We start from the raw sequence: 19,697 nt of genomic DNA, 5'->3' as shown, positions 1-19,697 counted from the left end.
AGAGAGGCTGAGAGATCAGCTGGTCTGTGGCCTGTGAAGCCGGGAGTTGCAGCAGAAGCTCTTTGCAAAGGAAGGCCTCACGTTCCAAGATGCCTTGAGGGAAGTTGCCACCGAAGAAGCAGCCGGTGGAGCGGTGAAGGCCTTGCAGCTTGCCAAGCCCCCTCAAGTCCATCAAGAGGTCGCTTACGAAGAATCCAAACAGGATCCAGAATCAGAAGTGGACTGGCTGCATCAGGCTCTGGAGAGAAAGCCTCATGGAGGGAAGGCCCAGCCAGCATCATCACCTTGGAGGCCGCCATCGCCGCGCAGACTGCCATTTCCGCATCGCCATCTGCAGGGCATGTGGTAGGCAAGGCCACATTGCCTCTGTCTGTTTGGGCCACCAGAGGGAACGTTACCCAGAAGAATTGCCTCAGAAAGGTACCAGGTCCCCAGCCAGAACAGGGTGGGTTTCTGCGCATCACATAGGAGCATTTTTAGAACGGGGTCCACAGGCCACTTAGGAAGAAGCTTCACATTGACATGAATTTGCAAGGGGTCCCCTTGTTGATGGAGCTGGACACAGGGTTCTCTCTAACGATCATTTCCCTAGACACCTTTTACAAGGTTTGCAGCAGAAGCGGCCTATGGGTTAAACTCAGGCCGTCGAACCTCATCCTCACAGATTTCCAGAATTCCAGAGTCAACGTGAGGGGACAGGCCACGCTCAAGGTGCAGCATAGGAATTTTGAGGGATTGGTAGATGTAGTTGTGGTTGGAGGAGACCGCATGAGCCTCATTGGACTCGACTGGTTTGAGGCCCTTGGAATTCAGGTGGCTGGAACAAACAGAGTGCAAACAACAGGCCTGGCTGGGGTCTGCAAGGAGTTTGCAGATGTGTTTAGTCCAGAACTTGGCTCGTACAAAGGGCCCCCAATTTCTCTGAGGCTAGATCCCATTAGAATCAAGCCACGCAGGGTGGCCTTTGCCTTAAAGGGTAAAATAGATGCAGAGCTGGACAAGCTGATTCAGCAAGGTATCTTAGAGCCTGTGGACAGCAGTCCATGGGAAACCCCTATAGTTACACCACTGAAGGCCATTGGTGAAGTCTGAATCTGTGTGGACTACAAATGCACGCTTAACAAAGTGCTGCAGCAACATTTGTACCCAGTACCTGTGGGTATTCTGGCTTCCCTCAAGGGGGCCAGATCTTTGCTAAGCTTGACCTGGCTCAGGCCTATCAACAATTGCCAGTGGACAAGGCAACGGCAGAGGCACAAACTATAGTAACTCACAGGGGGCATTCAAGGTAAGAAGACTGCAGTTTGGAGTAAATGTGGCCCCTGGCATTTTCCAGAGTGTAATAGAGTGAACGCTCCATAATATTCCTGGTGTTTGCCCATACTTTGATGATGTCCTCATCGCTGGGGACTCAGCTGACAATTTAGCCGAAAGACTGAGAGCCGTTTTGCTACATTTCCACCAAGCGGGGCTGAAGCTGAAGCAAGACAAGTGTAAGATCGGGGTTAACTCAACTGAGTTTCTAGGATTCCACGTTGATGCTCAGGGCATCCACCCTGCTGAATCCAAGCTGCAAGCAATTCAGCAGGCTCCAAGTCCCAAATCCAAGGCGAACTTCAGGACTTTCTGGGACTGTTAAATTTTTACCACTCATTCCTTTCTCACAAGGCTGCAGTGGCTACACCGGCTCTTGGACAAACAGGCTTTTTGGCAGTGGACACAAGTACACGAAAAGAGTTTCAAGGAGGTCAAGGGCTTGCTCTCTTCAAATGCGGTCTTAGCACATTTCAATGAGCAATTGCCGGTGTGCATTGCCTGTGATGCGTCCCCTTATGGGATTGGGGCTGTGTTAAGTCACTTGAAGGCTGATGGGACACAAGTCCCAATAGCATACTACTCTAGGACCCTATCCTCAGCTGAACGCAACTATGCAAAGATAGATAGGGAAGCCTTAGCCATAGTGGCTGGCATAAAGAAGTTCCATGACTTCGTATATGGCCACCATTTCACGGTCTTTACAGACCATAAGCCACTGCTAGGATTGTTCACAATGAACAAACAAACCCCACACATAATATCCACAAGAATGTTGAGATGGTCTATCTTCCTGTCTGCATATGATCATAAACTGGTTCACAAGCCAGGCAAAGACATGGGCCATGCAGATGGCCTCAGCAGGTTGCCATTACAGCAGGTAGAGGCAGACCCGGCACCTGCCAACTGCATCCTGTCTATTCAGGACTTGCCTGAATCTCCCCTCAATGGTAGGGACGTGGCTGCAGAAACAGCCACCGATCACACACTAACACACATGCTGATTTGGGTATTGTCTGGATGGCCTGACACATGTCCAGGCTCAGAATTCCAGAGCTTCTGGCAGAGGAAGCACGAGTTTTCCATCTTCAAGGGATGTGTCCTATGGGGTAGCCGGGTGGTAATCCCAACCTCATTGAGGACTAGAGTCTTACAGTCTCTGCATGAGGGAAATCTGGGAATAGTCCAGATGAAAGTGTTAGTGCACAGCCATCTTTTGTGGCCTGGGCTCAACAAAGACATCGAGGACCAGGTCCACGGGTGCACTGTTTATCAACAGTTGAGGCCAGAGATGCCCCAGGCCCAAGTTCATAGGGAGGAGACTCATACCCTGTGGTCGAGGGTTCATATCGACTATGCTGGATCCTTTCAGGGGCAATTCTTCTTACTCCTCATGGACAGCCATTCCAAGTGGCTGGAGGTTGTGCCTGTCTCCTCCACTACTACTGCCAGGACCATCCAGGTGCTGCGAGGGATCTTCGCCTTCCAGATGTCCTGGTCTCCGACAACGGGCCCCAATTCATTTCATTTGAGTTTAAGGCTTTCCTCCAGGCCAACATGATCCAGCATGCCACATCTGCACCATTCCATCCAGCTTCCAACGGCCAGGCTAAATGGATGGTGCTCACAACCAAGGATGTTTTAAAGCGGATCACTCATGGAAACTGGCATCACAGGTTAGCGGACTTTCTTCTTTGCCACCGCACCACACCATGCACAGCTACTGAAAGAGCCCAGCTGAACTCCGCTGGGGTCGCCGCCTCACCACGAAACTGGACAGGTTGCACCCAGACCAGGTGACTTCACAGGTGTCACAGCTGCGGGCACCTAGGAGACTACAGGTGAGCAATCTGGTCTGGGCAAGGAACTATGGACCAGGACATCTCTGGGTCACAGCAGTCGTATGCCAGGTCTCTGGGCCGCTGTCATACGAAGTGGCCTTGGAGGATGGTTGGGTGATCTGATGTCACATTGACAAATTGTATTGGAGGCTTCCCAGTAACACTTCTGCTCTGGGTTCTGCTCTCGGGGGGAGGGGGACCATAATTACGATTGTGGACCACAGTCTCTCAGACATCCACAGGCTTCAGCTATTGCCCCAGAAAGGGAGTCTCTCCGACATTTGCAGGCTTGAGCTATTGCTCCAGAAAGGGGGTTTGCCATGGAGGCGGATCCTGACTCTGGCAAGTGCGGCACAGACAATGGGGCAATGGACCATTGGGGTAGATCAGCTACACAGGCCACTCCAGCTGCTGATCTTGGGCTCAAGGGACAGCACTCCCAAAAGGGGTCCAGTGTGGACTCAGGGAATTCCACCCCCTCACTGGACTTGGGGAATTCCACCCTTTCAAGGAACTCTGGTTTGGATTTAGTGGATCCAGCCAGTCAGCAGCTGGGTGGGTCACCTGGGTCTCGGGGGCAATAAAGTCCTGGTCTGCAGGCCAGGCACACACACCAGCTGTGAGGAGATCAGGGCGGGCCAAAGGTCCTCCCAAATACTTACAGGACTATATATGGTCCTTATCAGTTCTTGTGCAGGCCTAGTGGTCTGGGTAAGTAAATGGAGCTCAAGAGGAGTGGGGAGTATGGCTGTAGCAAGATTGTAGCTTGTTGTGTATATATGTAACGTAAGCAATGTAATGGAGTGATAGGGGTATTTAAAATAATAAGTGTGCCTTATTATTTTATTCAAGAGGGAGGGTGTTATGTTTTGGGCCGGCAGGCGCAGGCTGCAGCAATTGGCCCAGGCAGACCACGTGGATGCCCAGGAGCAGAAAGGCTGTTCCCAGCTTTGCGCGCATGCGCAAGGTAGGAAAATCCCTTGCAACGATTGGCCAGCAAGGTGCTGTGCAGGGGACTATAAAAGGGAATCGCACCATTGTGTAAACTGTTCTGTTGGTGTTGCAATAAAGAAGGACTGTTTTGGAACTTGTTACTTCATCTCAATGCCTCTTTTCTGAGAACAGAACAGAAACATTCTAAGGATTGGTTCAAGGAGGCAAAATGGTGCCATTAGTTTTTCAAAAATATTAAGCCCTCTCTGGAAGGGCATCTTAAAACCTGTAACCTCTACATTTGAGGCAAGACTGCAGGGACAACATAGGCATCCTCTTCTTACATTATTACTTTTATGTTTGCAGGGTTGAGGCATTAAGCGGAGACACATTGTGTAAACAAGCTTCCTTTATTACTCTCTTCTTACTACCACCAACAACCAAAACGGCACACAGGCCTTTTATAATGTCCCAGACCCAGACAATGTCAATCAATGATTACAGAGGCTGTCTCCCGCCTTGCGCATGCACGCAAGACTGGAGACAGCCAGTCTGGTCCTGGGCAGCTTTGGGTCTGCCTGGGACCCTTTGCAACATTTCTGAGCCTGCCTGAATGCTTCAGCAGGCTCAGGACATAACAATTACCGTTTTCCTTTTTTCGGCTCCATAGGGTGGAAGATGTCTCTCAAAACAGAAAACCACTTTGAAACTTCTTCCATCTGATTTAGAACAAGAACCTACAACATCCATATTTATTTCATTTCTACTTAAAAATACTATTCAAAAGCATGAAATAATTCTCAAAGGATTAAGCTATGATAATGAGACTAACTATGGTTAAGAAAAGCTTGTAGAAGGCAACACAAATCATGCTCCTATGATTGCTCAGCAGAAGTCTAGGGAATAATAATAGTCAAGGAAACAACTCACACAGGACAACATTGTTATAAGTTCTATTAAATTACTAACTTTCTGCATATTAAATGAACCTTAAGGGCATTTATCAAAATACATTCAACTTTTCAGGTGAAGGGTTAATTTAGGATAGAAATGTATGTGTTGAAAAATAATAAAATCACAGTGCCAATAAATGTTATACAGATGAATGATGGCAAACAGAAAGACTGTTACATCTATAATTTCAACTCTAGTCAATAACAAAACCAAATTTTAACTTTATAACTTCTGTTTACAATAGTCCTTCACTTCAGTGACAATACTGAGTAGATTTGGCTTTTTACTGCTAGATACATTGAATGCAGTTTGAATGGGTTTTGGGTTGTATTTCAAGAAAAACTTGTAAATAAGACCCAACAAATATTCTGAATTTTGTGTTAATTTTTTTTCAATTGTATTCACTCACTTGTCTATTGCGGGAGGTGGGTGGGTGGGTGGGTGGAGTGGAAGCAAGTACAGCCTAAGAAGTAGAAGGCTTTTCCGATATTTCTGGAACAGATTCACTCCTTAATTTCTTTATGTGAACTAGGCTGGATGAAATGGGTCGTTCTTCCCTCCCTTTGAACAACTACATTATGTTTCTCATTTGTGTTCTCACATGAATGTATAATATGGAGAAAGGTACCATAGAAACAGATTCACAGTTCTTTGATAGCTGATTTAATTTGTCATTTTGTTATGCTTTTCCTATAATGCTGCCTTTATGAGTGTATACTGCCTTTCTATTTGTTTCATACTGCATTTTTGCTATTCAGTTTCAATTTTCATAGCATCATTTATGCTTCCCATCCTACTAAACCTACAATGAAGGAAGGGTTAAAACTTTAAGTAAAGTTTTACCGAATAAATACATGTTAATGTGTATATTAATCTTTGGAATCACAGAGGGTTGCATAGTGCATTTCAGGAAGCACTTAAATGAACGATATTTTAGAATCACTATTTGTACCTTGTCCTAATCATATGCCTTTCTGTAGCTTTGGTATAACTGGAACCCTTCCCTCCAAGGAGAGAATTGCACTGGTGGCTCTTGTATTTAGCTCTTTCATCCCCTTTCCTTTAATAACTCTTTGTGCCATAATGCTTTAGCTAGCCGAGCAATTTAATATTGGTTTGCAGGCACTTCAGACAGGATCATGCAGCTTTTCTGAATCCAGGAATTGCTCCATAATCATTACAATCATAATTCCATTAAAGGTGAAGATGGCTGTCTAAAGAGAGCCATAAAAGTCTCATATACACTTAAAGTAAGACAATCAAAAGTGAAACAGAGACCTAATAAGATAAATAGAGAGCATGCACATTTCTTCCATTTTTTAAAAAACAATGTTTCCTCTAATAACAAGACCTATCAACATCTTCATTCAGGTTCTGGCTCAGATTGAACAAGAACAAGAACAACAACAACAACAAACTATGTAAGCTCAGGCTCCAGTCAGTTTGGATTTTCTCATCCAAAATGACACACACACAACTTCCAGTTCACTAACTGGGGAGAAGTTGCATATTTCATGATAGGATAAAAATGCTATTTCAGAGAAAGGGGCAAACTATTGGAATCAAAATAGGATGAGATTCAAACTCCTTTCTTCTGGCAAATTAAAAGGATCCCATTTCAACAGATATACTTCAGTTGAGCTTAATTTTTTTTTCAAATAAACCCCTCTCCCCACCCCCCTTGTAGCTCTGACTACCCTTATTCTGATTTGGCTTGTGACTTCAACTAGTAGTCAGATGTGTTTGGTTGCATACAAATGTGTCTGCTCAGGTTGCCAGCATGATTTTAAGTGACTTGGATTTTCTCAGGGGTTGCTGCAAGTGCTGTTGAAGCCACTCAGCTGTGAAAAAAAGGTAGCAGTTAATTTTTCAAAAACAGTGTTAAGAAAAGATAAGAAAGGGATGGCAAGAAAATATTCTTCCTTGATCTGTAATCAATAGAAAAATGGTGCAATTCTACTAATAACACTAGTCAGGAGCTGCCTGCCAGGTATCCAGCTATAAAGAGTATAGTATTTTTGTTAGTGGCATAAAATGCTTTAATATCTTTATTGTGCTTTCACTCAGCACAGCCTTAAGAAGTAAGCTTATTCTGTTAATTCTATTTCACAGATGAGGAACAGAATATGACTAATTTAAGAAAGTGTCTTGCCTTATCTGTTGAAAAATTCACCTTTCATTTTGAAAACATAAGCGTGTTCCTGCTCTTATTATTGAGGTGATAGGTTTATCATTCATGAACAATCCCCTAGTTGACATCTCAGAAGCCAGGACACCCAGAGAGCAACATCTCTGTTTTAAAATCTAATTATAGTATAAACTACTTTGTACAGATTCAGTTTCTAAACAATGTCGTTAGTCAGCATTCCTTTCTTTAGTTTCTCTGCATTTAGAGATCAAGTCACATTTCTTTTCCAGCAAAGCTTGGACCTTGTGAAACCAAACATTTCAAGCCTCAATATCACAGTATTGTAATTAGCAATAGCCTTAGAAATTCTTGTGATAAGAATTGCAGAGACAAGCCACACTGGTTCAAAACCAGTTCTCAGTTTTGTAGACTTTCTTCAGTTCTTTCCATTGGAAATTACTCCATTTAAATTCCACTTGCCTTACGGGCAATGAGTAGTGATATGCCCAGGCTCTTGCTAGTTTCATGCTATGCTGGATTATTAATAGAAAGCATGAAACAATGACTTTTATTTCTCCTTACTTCTGAGTAAAATGTGGGGCCAGATGAAAAGCAGCTGCTCTTCTGTTGCTCACAAAGAGCAAAAAGCAAGTTAATGTTAGCAACCTGTCTGAATTCCAACTGAATTCAGATTAATTCCAACTGAAATGTTGGGACTGATATGGCCAATAAACCCATTAAAAGAAAACAAGCCTTTCAATTTTGTACACATACTATTTCTACCTTTGATTTAAAAAGAAGGATGCTGATACTGCACTGTGTAGTCAGCTGATTTTGCTCCATGGGAATCCAACTACAGCTATCCAACAGTTCTGCAAGCACTAAGCTGGAAACATTTTTAGTAAAATAAAATGAAGTGGGAAAGATTCCTTTCAGCAGCTTTTTGGTCAATCAGTAGAATGTTTCTTTTTAGTGCCAGTACCTTGTAATTCTAAAAGACTTTGCTCTTTTGACTATAAGCCCTTATTTAATTGTTTATAAATAGAAGACCATTTGTCCAATCTGTCTGAAAGCTACCTTATATATATATATATATATATATATTTTCCAAGGATAGTGGACTGTCTCAAAATGAGATGCCACTGAAATGAAAAAACCTCAGCATTTCAAACCAAGACTACAGTCACAAGTAAATCTTCATTGAAAGTAATGGGAAACTGATAAGATGTCAGACCATATTAAAATGAAGCATTTTGCACTCCTTGAAAATTGTCCTCACAACATGCTGATCTTCATCTGACAGGAAGTATGATATTGAAAGATATCTCTTCAAAGGCCTATGATATATGAAAGGCATGATGTTAAATTTGAAAACAGTTTCAGTTCATTTTGGTCAAAGCAATATAGAGAGAAATATGAGATGTGATCAGGAAGTTTTCCTAGTTCCAAAGTACAAAATATGAAATAGCATATTCAAATCCAGAAATAGATTCCAATTGCATGGTAGAAAGAATTTTTTTAATAATAAGAGCAGTTTGATGATGGAACCAATTACCCTGAGATGTGTTCAGACAAAGGCCAGACAGCCTCTTATCTAGATTTTTTTTAAACTAGATTGAGGTGAAAGTTGGTGTCAATGGACCCTTGCAACTCTAGAATGTTCCATTCTAGTTTAGTTTTAAAGGCTACTATGGCTACTATCCTCCCATTTTTTTCTACCCAGCTATCTTCAATTTTTTAGATTTTGTTTACTTTTAAGACATTTGGTTCACTCAATTTTTTCCCCCTAAAAATGGCAAACAGGAATAGAATAGTGGTGTAGCAGAAAAAATGCAATCCATCTTCAATCTCAGAATGTCATATTAACACAATTCAGAAGTTTTGAAGGTTTGCAGCTTCTGTTTAATGAGCAAGTGGCAATTATGCCCAAGAAGGCCTTTGCACAGCTTTATCCAGTGCTTTTTCCTCGACTGGGACATACCAGACAGTCACTCCTGCCCTAGTTATCTCATGGCTTGACTATTGCAATATGCCATACGTTGAAGTATAGATACCCCTGAAGACCACTCAGAATCTTCAACTGGTCTAGAATGCAATGGACAGTATTTGGCATACCTTGGTATATTGACGGGACACTTCTGCAAGCTATACAGGTTGCAGTTTGTTTCTGGGTCCAGTCAAGATGCTGATTATGATCTATAAAGCCCACCATGACTATCTCCAGTCAATTCACGCTGATAAGGCAGGCATGTTACTTCAATCAAATGCATCAAAACCAGGAATTGTGCCTTCTCCCTCACAGGATCTACCTCTGGAAAGAGGTGGTCCAGAGATCCAGATGGCTCCCACTCTGTTGACATTTCAAAGACCATAAATTGTGATCTTTTTCCCAAGTCTTGGACTTGGGTTGGTGGAGCCCTTTGCTGGAGGTTAGATGTTGATGAAAGTTTTGAGTTGTTCCATAGGTCTGCCATATTATTCCTTTTTTCCAGGTTCTAGTTGTTTGTGTGTGTGTGTGTGTGTTATTTGTTGATCTTTATTTTTTAATGAAGAGTTGGATGGCATCAGATAGATAGATAGATGATATATAAGCTATTAAGATCTAGTGTTTTTATTCTGGTTACCTAGAAATGTGAATAAATGAATAAAGTTTATCACCTAATGTAAACTTGACATAGTCACAAAATATATAGTGGGCCAGCTAACTAATTTAAATGTTATTATTTTTGCAGTCATGTCAATTTAAACTGGAGGAGGAAGTACAGAGAACCTGGCTGCACTGAGTGTGCTGCAGATAGGATTGAATTTCATTGAAAGAGAACTACCACAACAAATTAGATATTCCTTGATTGAAGAAGAAATCATTTCCAGAGGTTTGAAAGAAAATAACAGTTTTGGGAAAATAAATTGCTGTGGGAGTTAATTATTTGTAAAGAAAATTATCTGGGGCAAGACAGAAATATTTTCAGTTCATTTTGCTCAGGGAAATTGCACTATAGGATTATTGCTGTTCTGTACAGCAAAATAGAAATTTGGCATACAATCAGGAATCAGATGCCGATTAGTCCAACATTCTTGTTTCATCTGTGAACTGGTATTTATGTATCCATTTTCTGATTGTATTATCACTGCCTGCCAATATGAACTGAAACTTCACTGAGCAGAGGTTGCCAGAGCATGTTTTCTTTCCCCTTGAAAGAAAACAAGTGAGGAACTACTACAGGAGAAAAGATTAAGAAACCTTCCACCATGCATCTGTTTGCTGCTTCAGACTCCAGAGTTTCTTTATCCTTGTCTTCATCACTAACTTGCATATTTGGTAAGGCAGGGCTAGATGAATCAAAAGTTGGAATTAAGATTGCCGGGAGAAATATCAACAACCTAAGATATGCAGATGATACCACTCTAATGGCAGAAAGTGAAGAGGAACTAAAGAGCCTCTTGATGCGGGTGAAGGAGAGTGCAAAAGTTGGCTTGAAACTCAACATTAAGAAAACCAAAATCATGGCATCCGGCCCTCTCAATTCCTGGCAAATAGATGGGGAAGAAATGGAGGTAGTGACAGATTTTATTTTTCTGGGCTCCAAGATCACCTCAGATGGGGACTGCAGCCAAGAAATTAAAAGACGCTTGCTCCTGGGGAGGAAAGCTATGGCAAATCTAGACAGCATACTAAAAAGCAGAGACATCACCCTGCCAACAAAAGTGCGTATAGTCCAGGCCATGGTTTTCCCAGTTGCAATGTATGGCTGTGAAAGTTGGACCATAAGAAAGGCTGAGCGCCAAAGAATTGAGGCCTTTGAACTATGGTGCTGGAGAAGACTCCTGCGAGTCCCTTGGACTGCAAGGCGTTCAAACCGGTCAGTCCTAGAAGAGATCAACCCCGACTGCTCTTTAGAAGGCCAGATCCTGAAGTTGAAACTCAAGTACTTTGGCCACCTAATGAGAAGGAAGGATTCACTGGAGAAGGCCTAATGCTGGGAAAGATTGAGGGCAATAGAAGAAGGGGACGACAGAGAATGAGATGGCTGGATGGAGTCACTGAAGCAGTAGGTGTGAATTTGAATGGACTCCAGAAGATGGTAGAGGACAGGAAGACCTGGAGGAACGTTGTCCATGGGGTCGCGATGGGTCGGACATGACTTCGCAAGTAACAACAACAACATCTTGCTTCATGACGTACTTCTATTTCAGCTTCAATTCATCAACAAAAAAGAAAGAAAAAATAACAGAGTAAAGGAAAAAATATAAAGAAATGGTTCTCCCTTTCATCCATAAGTTTAAACATTTTTTGTAATTTATTACTTTCCCTTAAAATTCAAGAATTAATCTTTTCTTCCTATTTCCCATCTCTGATTTATAAATAAATTCTTAAAGCCTTGTCATTTCAATCCTGATGTCAGCAAAAGTTCATAGTAGTTAAGAGAAATAACAATGTATGTATTTTAACCTTGATCAGATAAACAACTTAATATTACTTCCTTTTGTTTCTAACAATCTTGATCTATAATCTTTAAATAATGTCCAAGAACTTGATTTCTTTTCACCTTTTCTTTGTCCTCTCTCACAAAATTCTTCAAAACTTCAATATACCTCTTTTGTAAATCCAATATAGGGAAATTATCCAGGTCACTCACTTAGTTATTTGTATATCCCTTTTTATTATTAAGACATTAGCCAGTTTCTTTTGTATATCCAGTGTAACATTTTTTCCATGTCATTCTTATTGTCTGTCATTTTTAACTCCACTTTCAATTCAACCTAAATCTTGTCATATAAAATCAGTTCCTCTTCCATAACATCTTTTAAACACAATCTATCTATAGAGGCAAATACTCTTAAAATTAACTTCTGAGTCTATTGTTTAAAAATATCCTTCTATATGGCCAATGTTAAAATATTTTGCAACCCCCTGGAAAATTTTATCTTGTTCTCTTGAAGTGATTTTGATAAGATAATCTCAGGAAGATTTGCATCCCCTCCAAATGTCCATTTCAAGACTATGAATCAGATAGTAGACTAGTGGGAATCCAAAACTTTAGAAATGATTTTGTAACTTTGTCTAGAATTATAACAAACAATGAATTCAAGTCACTAGAAAATTATTTCAAGGAAGCATAAGATCTTTCTTATATTGTTATGGTGAAAATTGTGATAAGGGACCCAATATTTATGATATATATATAGCGCAGGGCCAGCCAAAATAAAACCTCTATTGATGAATGGAATATTCCTATGATTACCCTTAGTTTAACTGAACTAACTGACTGTATATAGAATAGACTATATATTAGACTAAATTCTAATAACTGTTTGTGACAAATATATGCAAAACTTGAGAAAAACCAAGAAGAGGTGAATTCTTTTCCACAAAACTAGTATCTAGATGAGAAATCTAGGCTGCAGGTTAGATGGGGATTTTTTTTAAAAAAAAAATCCAGAAATAAAGCAAAAGTATTGGCAAATCATTGCAAATAAATGACATGGCTATTCTCTGAAATCACCCCGAATTGTGTTTGGTTTGAAAAAAGAATTATAGTATTTTATGGGTGTAATATCTATACTGATAATTTTATAATCTGTTTCTAAGTCATGAAAGGCCATGAGAATAGAGGCTGTTAAAAATGTCTAAATAAATATAAATTAATGTATGCACCTATACAGGTGTAGTTAAGTGGAAGAGGAAAGGGAAAAAACCCAATAGTTTTACTGTAAGATTTCTTGATTTTATTTTTCCATGCATTTTAATATCATGTTTATACCATTCTTGATAAAATGGTTCTGTGGATTGCTTCCCAAATTCCAGAATTCCTTCAAAGAGCTTGTTTTGAATGCTGAAGATTGTTTTAGAGCTCTCCATAGACCATATAAAGTTTCTAAGAAAAAGATAAATATGAAACAGCATCTATATGATAATATGCCAAAGATGAATAAATTTGCATTTGACCATGCAAATAGTTAGAAGGAAAGCAGCACAGAATCTGAGAGTCAGAATGGAGCCTCACAAATGAAGTATATGAGAATGGATAGGGTTTAGGGGGGAAATTGTTACCTTGGCAACACATACATGATGCTAGACAAATGAATTCAAAAAAGCTACTGAAAAATGGAAGATAACTAAAAGAAATGAAGCTAGTACATCTTACTATGGAGGGCAAAGACAACAAAGAACAGCAAACGGAGGCAATGCTGATAGTTTTATATCGTACATTAATTTCATATCCACAATAGAATGCTTTTTGTATTAACCCACACTATGCTATGCTATTTCAAGAGTCAGGAAGATGAAATATATTTTTGGCATAGTATCTCCACCAAGGTACCCTTAAAATTATATGCATTGTTTTTAACATGAATGAAAGTGTTAAGGCTGAGACACAAACAATAAATATATTATTTGCAGCAAAGGCTTAAGCACTCAGACATTTCCCATATTTTTAGGTTAGCATTGGGGAAGACAACTAGGAATACAGAGTTGTTCCTGAGACAAATAAATCCTTCTGTGATTTCTAAAACCCTTTTCTTTTATGGAGAAATTGGTGAATATTATTTATTTATTTTTATTTATTAGATTTCTATCCCACCTTTCTTCAATTTTCATTTGAGGCACATATGACCATTGTCATATGCTGGACATATTATGTGAAGACCTGCTCTCTTGAGAAGCCTATAATGCTGAGAAAGGTGAAAGAAAAAAGAGCAGCAAGGTGAATGGACCCAATTACTATGACATTAGTACATTACTAGAAACCTGAAGGGGCAGAATGTGGAGAAGTAATCCTAGGGAAGGTCTATCTATTTTGTCTCTAGGAGTTTGAACCAAGCTGATAGCACATAATCAGATTGTTCAATTAGCTCATTAGTTGTCATAATATTCTTTTCTCTGATTTTTTTTTCCTCATAACAACCTTGTGGTGCAGAGAAAGTGGCTGGCACAGTGTAATCCAATAAACTTCAGCGGCTGAAAGTAGACTTACTCCACTGCTATATGTTAACTACATCACCCACATCAATTACTATCATCAATGAGAGATGGAAGGAGAAAGATATCTGATTCATTGAAAGAATCTTATGTTCGAATTATCTGTTAAATCTTACTGGAAGTTCATACGTGAGTAAGACAGAAAATATGAAGGAAAGGGAAAGAGAAATGCAAATTTGGGAGAAAAAGCATGGAGCATAAAAAGACCAAAATAGCCATGAATCTACTGAAAGTGAAATCTCATGGGGTACAGAGCCTATAAATCTGTATTAGACTTCATGACAGGCAAGGCAATACATCTTGATTCTCAGATATTTCATCTAGTATTCAGGAATTTACTGCAAGAGAAGTTCACAGATGCAAGACAGCTAGATAAGTTGTTTTAATGCAGACAAAATAGAAGCTGTGCAATATGCGTCTCCTACAAATCACAGAAAAACACATATTCATTCTTCTATATCATCTCTCTCTCTCTGTGTGTCTGTCTGTGTGTCTGTCTGCCTATCTATCTATCTATCTATCTATCTATCTATCTATCTATCTATCTATCTATCTATCTATCCCTCCCATCCCTCCCTCCCTCCCTCCCTCATCCCTCCTCTATCATCTATTTTAGTTTACATTCTTGGTCTTCGGTGGAAATTATATACAATGACAGTTTTTTCTAGTATGAGAACTATTAGTCCCCATCTCTTCAGCTTTAGTCCTTACAAAATGGTTTGAAAGATATAATATTTCTTCCCAGCCATTTCTTCTCAGCTGTTAAATGTATAATTTACAAATAAAACAGACATTAAATCCTTAGATTCCCACATTTTCTCATTGAAAGAGTAATGCTTTCAATGTAATGAAGCTGTTCCTGGAATACTTAACTACTCAAAAAATAAGGAAGAACAGCAGTGTTGAACATTTCAGCCAAGCTTTCCCTCTCCTCAAACACATGGGGAGGAAAGATGAAAATGTCCCTAAGATGAGAGAGGAGAAGAACACCAGATTTTTTTAAGAAGTAGATTGGGGTTTGATTTTCATTTAGTGATGGTGTTTGTGGAAGACTTTTCTATCCTGAACAAGATACAGAGTTAGCTGTTTTGGATTCCCAAGGATTAATATTAAATGTTCTGTAAAAGGTTTTTATCATGCAGGCCTAGCAACATTTACTCTGAAGTATGCTTAGATATGCTTACCTTATTATTTTAAAGTAGCAATATTTTCTGAGTAACAATTAAGAGCTTGTGTCTTTATTTTATAAAAGAGGATGTATTTGTGTAGATTTGAGCATTGACACACTGGTGAATTATATGACATGTGCCTTGGGGGCTCTCTAGTGCCATATTTAGCGGAGACCCCAGTGGCTAAAGTTTTTAAGTCTCTTGTATTCATTCTGTGATCAAAATAATATCTACTTCATTTCTGCCACAGTATGTCTATGATTTCAATCCATTTAAAAACCTGTGCAAGGCAGAAGAAAACTTATCTTTTGTAAGACACTCCAGAGGGGCATCGTATGCTAGAAAGATACTAAGCCTATCTCCTGAAGTGACTGCCTATATTAAATCTGGGGTCAAGGAAGCAGTTCTGAACTGAATCATCATGAAACCAGTCACTGCATAAAAAAGAAACTCCAGGCATTCATTATCAGCAGGCAGCAAGAACAAATAAAGAATGAGCTATGGGCAAGCAAATCTGATGCGAGAGAGGAAAAGGAATTGTCCTAAGAACAATGGCTGTAGAGAAAAAGTTATATTTCCTGTCTATGATTGTGTTGATCCCATTAAATATTGGACAACCAAGCCCAAGTAGATGCAATTTGCTTTTTTTAAAAAAACACACTGCTTTCAAATAATATAAAAAAAGCTTAAATCTGAATTTAAATGAGAAAAGGTTAATTGGTTGTCATTGCTTATCAGCAGTTTCAGTCAGTTAAGAATTCATTCAGTTAAATGACATATGAAGAAGCATGATATATCCTACCTGTCAAAAACGTCAGGGAGAGGTCTGATCATCTTTTGCCATACTCCCAATCCTTTCTGGTCATTCAAGTGCCAGAGCTTTCTGCTCTGCTCTTTTCCAGTCTTGTTCTCAACAAGGACAAAGGAGACATCTCCAAGCAATTTGCCTTGGAGGAGCCACGATATCTGAAGCTAAGAGAGAAAAATGTATGCAAAATCAATGAAAACAGCATGCTAAGAAACAGCAACCATCTGCATTACAGCAATAGCACTTAGACTTATATAACACTTCATCGTGCTTTACAGTACTCTCTAAGAGGTTTACAGAGTCAGCATATTGCCCCACAAAATCTGGGTCCTCATTTTACCAACCTCAGAAGGATGGAAGGCTGAATCAACCTTGAGCCACTCAGAATCGAACTCCTGGAGTGAGCAGTGAGTTAGCCTGCAGTACGGTATTCTAACCGCTACGCCACCATGGCTCATTATGTCAAATTAATTGTGTTCACTTTAAGCATGTACTATGAAGAAATGCTGAGAATACTTCTCCAGTGGTTGCATGTGGCTCGCTCATTCTTCCCTCCCTCCCAAGTAATTTAAAGTTGAGTTTGTAAAAGAGTTTCACATTTCACATATAAATGCCACTTCCTTTTCTTATGTACCTTATTTTACACAACAGAGAAGCAGTAGATGGAATATCTATTTTGGTAATCATTTCAGAGATGGCTTATGCTGGTTTCAATACTTTCTCAGCCACTCAAAGCTCAAGTTATAAAGCTTTAGCCTTGAGCTCCATTCTTATTCCTTCTGCATGCCATATTCCGGGAAATAAGCCTCAGCATCACACTTTGTAGCTTCTATGTAATCTGGCTGGTTTGGCAATCAAATCTCTGCATTTCTTTCTAGAGAGTATAAGAGTTTACTTGTCTCATTCCAACTTATCTTAGAGCCCCTTTCCATATTTACTAAGAATATTTCAATAGCAAGCTTTATAGTGATTTCCAACATTACATTAATTTTCTTCCAGGGGAAAAAAAATAAACCCACCGCCAACAAAAAGTAAGAACAGACTTCAACAGCACAATTCAAAGTAAAGCATAAAAAATGGAACAGAATACTGAAAGAAAAGGATATTCACTTGTTTGTGGGAGTCAAAAAGAAGGACTTGGCTGAATATTCACTGTAAAAGGAGTTTGCTAATGTCGAGGTTATTAGACCAAGCACTTCCCTAAGGTGGAACAAAGTCTCATCAAAAGATGTGCTGGAAGGGGGCATGCTGAGACTTCCCAAAGAGAAGCCACTTACTAAAACTGAATGCTTTGATTTGGCTTGAGAAGTACCTGATTGTTTAGTGCAGATGCTTCTAAGCAAGTGATGGACTAGAATAGGAAAGCCACACATCTGCAGGAACTGAATTTTCTGTACTCTCTTCAGTGACTACCTGCATAGACTGCATTGTAATGGACTAATTTTAGAAGATAAACTGGCCGGTTTAGAAGTTTAGGTTAGAAGATAAACAGCGTTGACAAATGCTAAACTTAAACTGAACCATTCAATCATTAAACTGAACTAAACATGGCTCCTTCTAGAGGGATGGACTGGATCTTGAATAAGTACATCTCTAGCATTACAATTAGCTCTATTTGATCTAGACCAGGGGCCTACAACCTTGACAACTTTAAGACTTGTGGACTTCATCTCCCAGAATTCCTCAGCCAGCATAGCTTAAGTTGGCTGAGGAATTCTGGGAGATGAAGTCCACAAGTCTTAAAGTTGTCAAGGTTGCAGACCCCTGGTCTAGACTGATCTAAAAAGCACATTTAATTTCCATCACTCTTAGATAAGTATTAAAACTTCATACTTTGATATGGTAAAAGGGTAAAAAATAAAATAAAAACCATTACAGTACTAGCTGTTATTTGCATTGCAATAACGCCTAACTTTGTATGGTATTTTCCATTCATTTCATATAGACCTTAAGCGGGCAGGGAAGGTAATATGGAATTCTAAATGTGGCCATTTATAGGATGTGGTTGTTTTTCTCCTTCATAGCATCTTTTTATTTTATAAATCATTCTGGTGTTCCTAACCCAGCCGTTATGTTTGTGTCTGTAGTTGTAACTGTGGGAGATAAATCTCTTATATTAATATCATTTTCACATAGTTCACCTCTAACTTTGCGTTATACATTTTAGTTGTTGGACAGGCTTTGTTTAGGTCTGGTACCAGATACTACATCAAAGGCCTCTGTGAAAGCTCTGTCATCGAACACAGGGCATTTACTATGCTGGAAGAATTCTCAGCTCAGCTTACCATTTAAATATGCCTTTTTTTTATAAAACGTACATTAATATTCATATGATTTTAAATAGCAAATCCCCCCTCTCTCTAGGCATGGTTCAACAACTACATGTTAAAATACACAGAGGTTTACTTTCTATACTAAATAATTTTGTATTCAGGCAGTGGCAAAGAGAAGTACAAAGAATGCAGAAGAAGGTATTGCCAGCAATTATATAGTTATCTCTTTTGATATTCTTAGAAAAAATGATTTCATCTTTTTCCCTGAAGGTTATTATAATTTTTTCAATTATGCTCCAATGGTGTTTGGATTTCTATTAATTAAAATACCATACACCAAAGTATTCTAATTGATTTCACTTAGGTTTAGACTAGTAATCAAGTCCCCCTGTGATCCTTTTATTCTTATATATAAAATCCCTTCCTAATACTGTTATTTGCCATTTAAAATTGGTTTCATCTCATTGTTGAGAATGAAATAAAACTTTAGCAGTTTTAGTAAATCTCAATAAAGTGCAGTATGAATGCTATGTGTCCTTATATGGATAGGAAATAGGAAATAAGACAAGGAATTTACAAAATTAAAATTCAGGGAAGTACAATCATTTAAAAAGAACCCTAAACAATATTAGAATACTGAGAGGTTTATTATTATTATCATTATTGAAATTATGTTTAATAATAATAAATTGTCTAATGCTGTGTGTGTGTGTCTATGTTTGAAAATATATATATATATATTGGATGTTAGTACATTGGTGAGAGTGTGTAGTCTTCTTGTAGACTAAGACATCCTTCCTGGATGTCTTAGTCTACAAGAAATCCAATGGCTCCCTAGGACACACCATCTACCAGAAGAAAACACACACAAACCGCTATCTGCACGCTCTCCCACACCACCACCCAGTACAGATCAACTCTGTAGCCAAGACACTCATCTCCAGAACAAAACGCTTAGCTGACAAACAACACCTAAAACCCGAACTACACACTCTCACCAATGTACTAACATCCAATGGATTCCATAGAAATAAGATTACAAACCTAATCCAAAAAGAAACCCCCACTAAAATCCAAGACAAAGAACAAGAAAACGGCAAAGCCCTCCTCCCATACATAAAAGGCACCACAGACAGAATCAGTAAGATCCTCCATAAACACAACATCAAAACAGCATTCTGCACAAACAGAAAAATATCCACCATCCTTAGAAACCCCAAAGATAAAACCCAATCAGAACACAGCCAAGCTCCCACCCAATCAGTTCATACCCCCACTGGCAGTTAAAAGGAAGA

At 39.4% G+C, this 19,697-nt stretch overlaps 1 protein-coding gene across 1 annotated transcript in view; it reads right to left on the bottom strand.

Moving 5' to 3' along the window:
- ALK (ALK receptor tyrosine kinase) overlaps positions 1-19,697 on the bottom strand; it is a 126,438-nt gene that overhangs the window by 96,695 nt on the left and 10,046 nt on the right. Inside the window, exon 3 of the mRNA XM_039337025.1 lies at positions 16,124-16,293. Within this exon, the coding sequence (XP_039192959.1) occupies positions 16,124-16,293 (170 nt within the window). The remainder of the gene's footprint in view (positions 1-16,123; positions 16,294-19,697) is intronic.

This window comes from Crotalus tigris, unplaced genomic scaffold, assembly GCF_016545835.1.
Source record: "Crotalus tigris isolate CLP2741 ecotype Arizona unplaced genomic scaffold, ASM1654583v1 scf7180000017668.6805642782:7212621, whole genome shotgun sequence".
NCBI classification, from domain to species: Eukaryota; Metazoa; Chordata; class Lepidosauria; order Squamata; family Viperidae; genus Crotalus; species Crotalus tigris.
The sequence above is the reverse complement of the archived record's forward strand: the minus strand, read 5'-3'. Positions and strand labels throughout refer to the sequence as shown.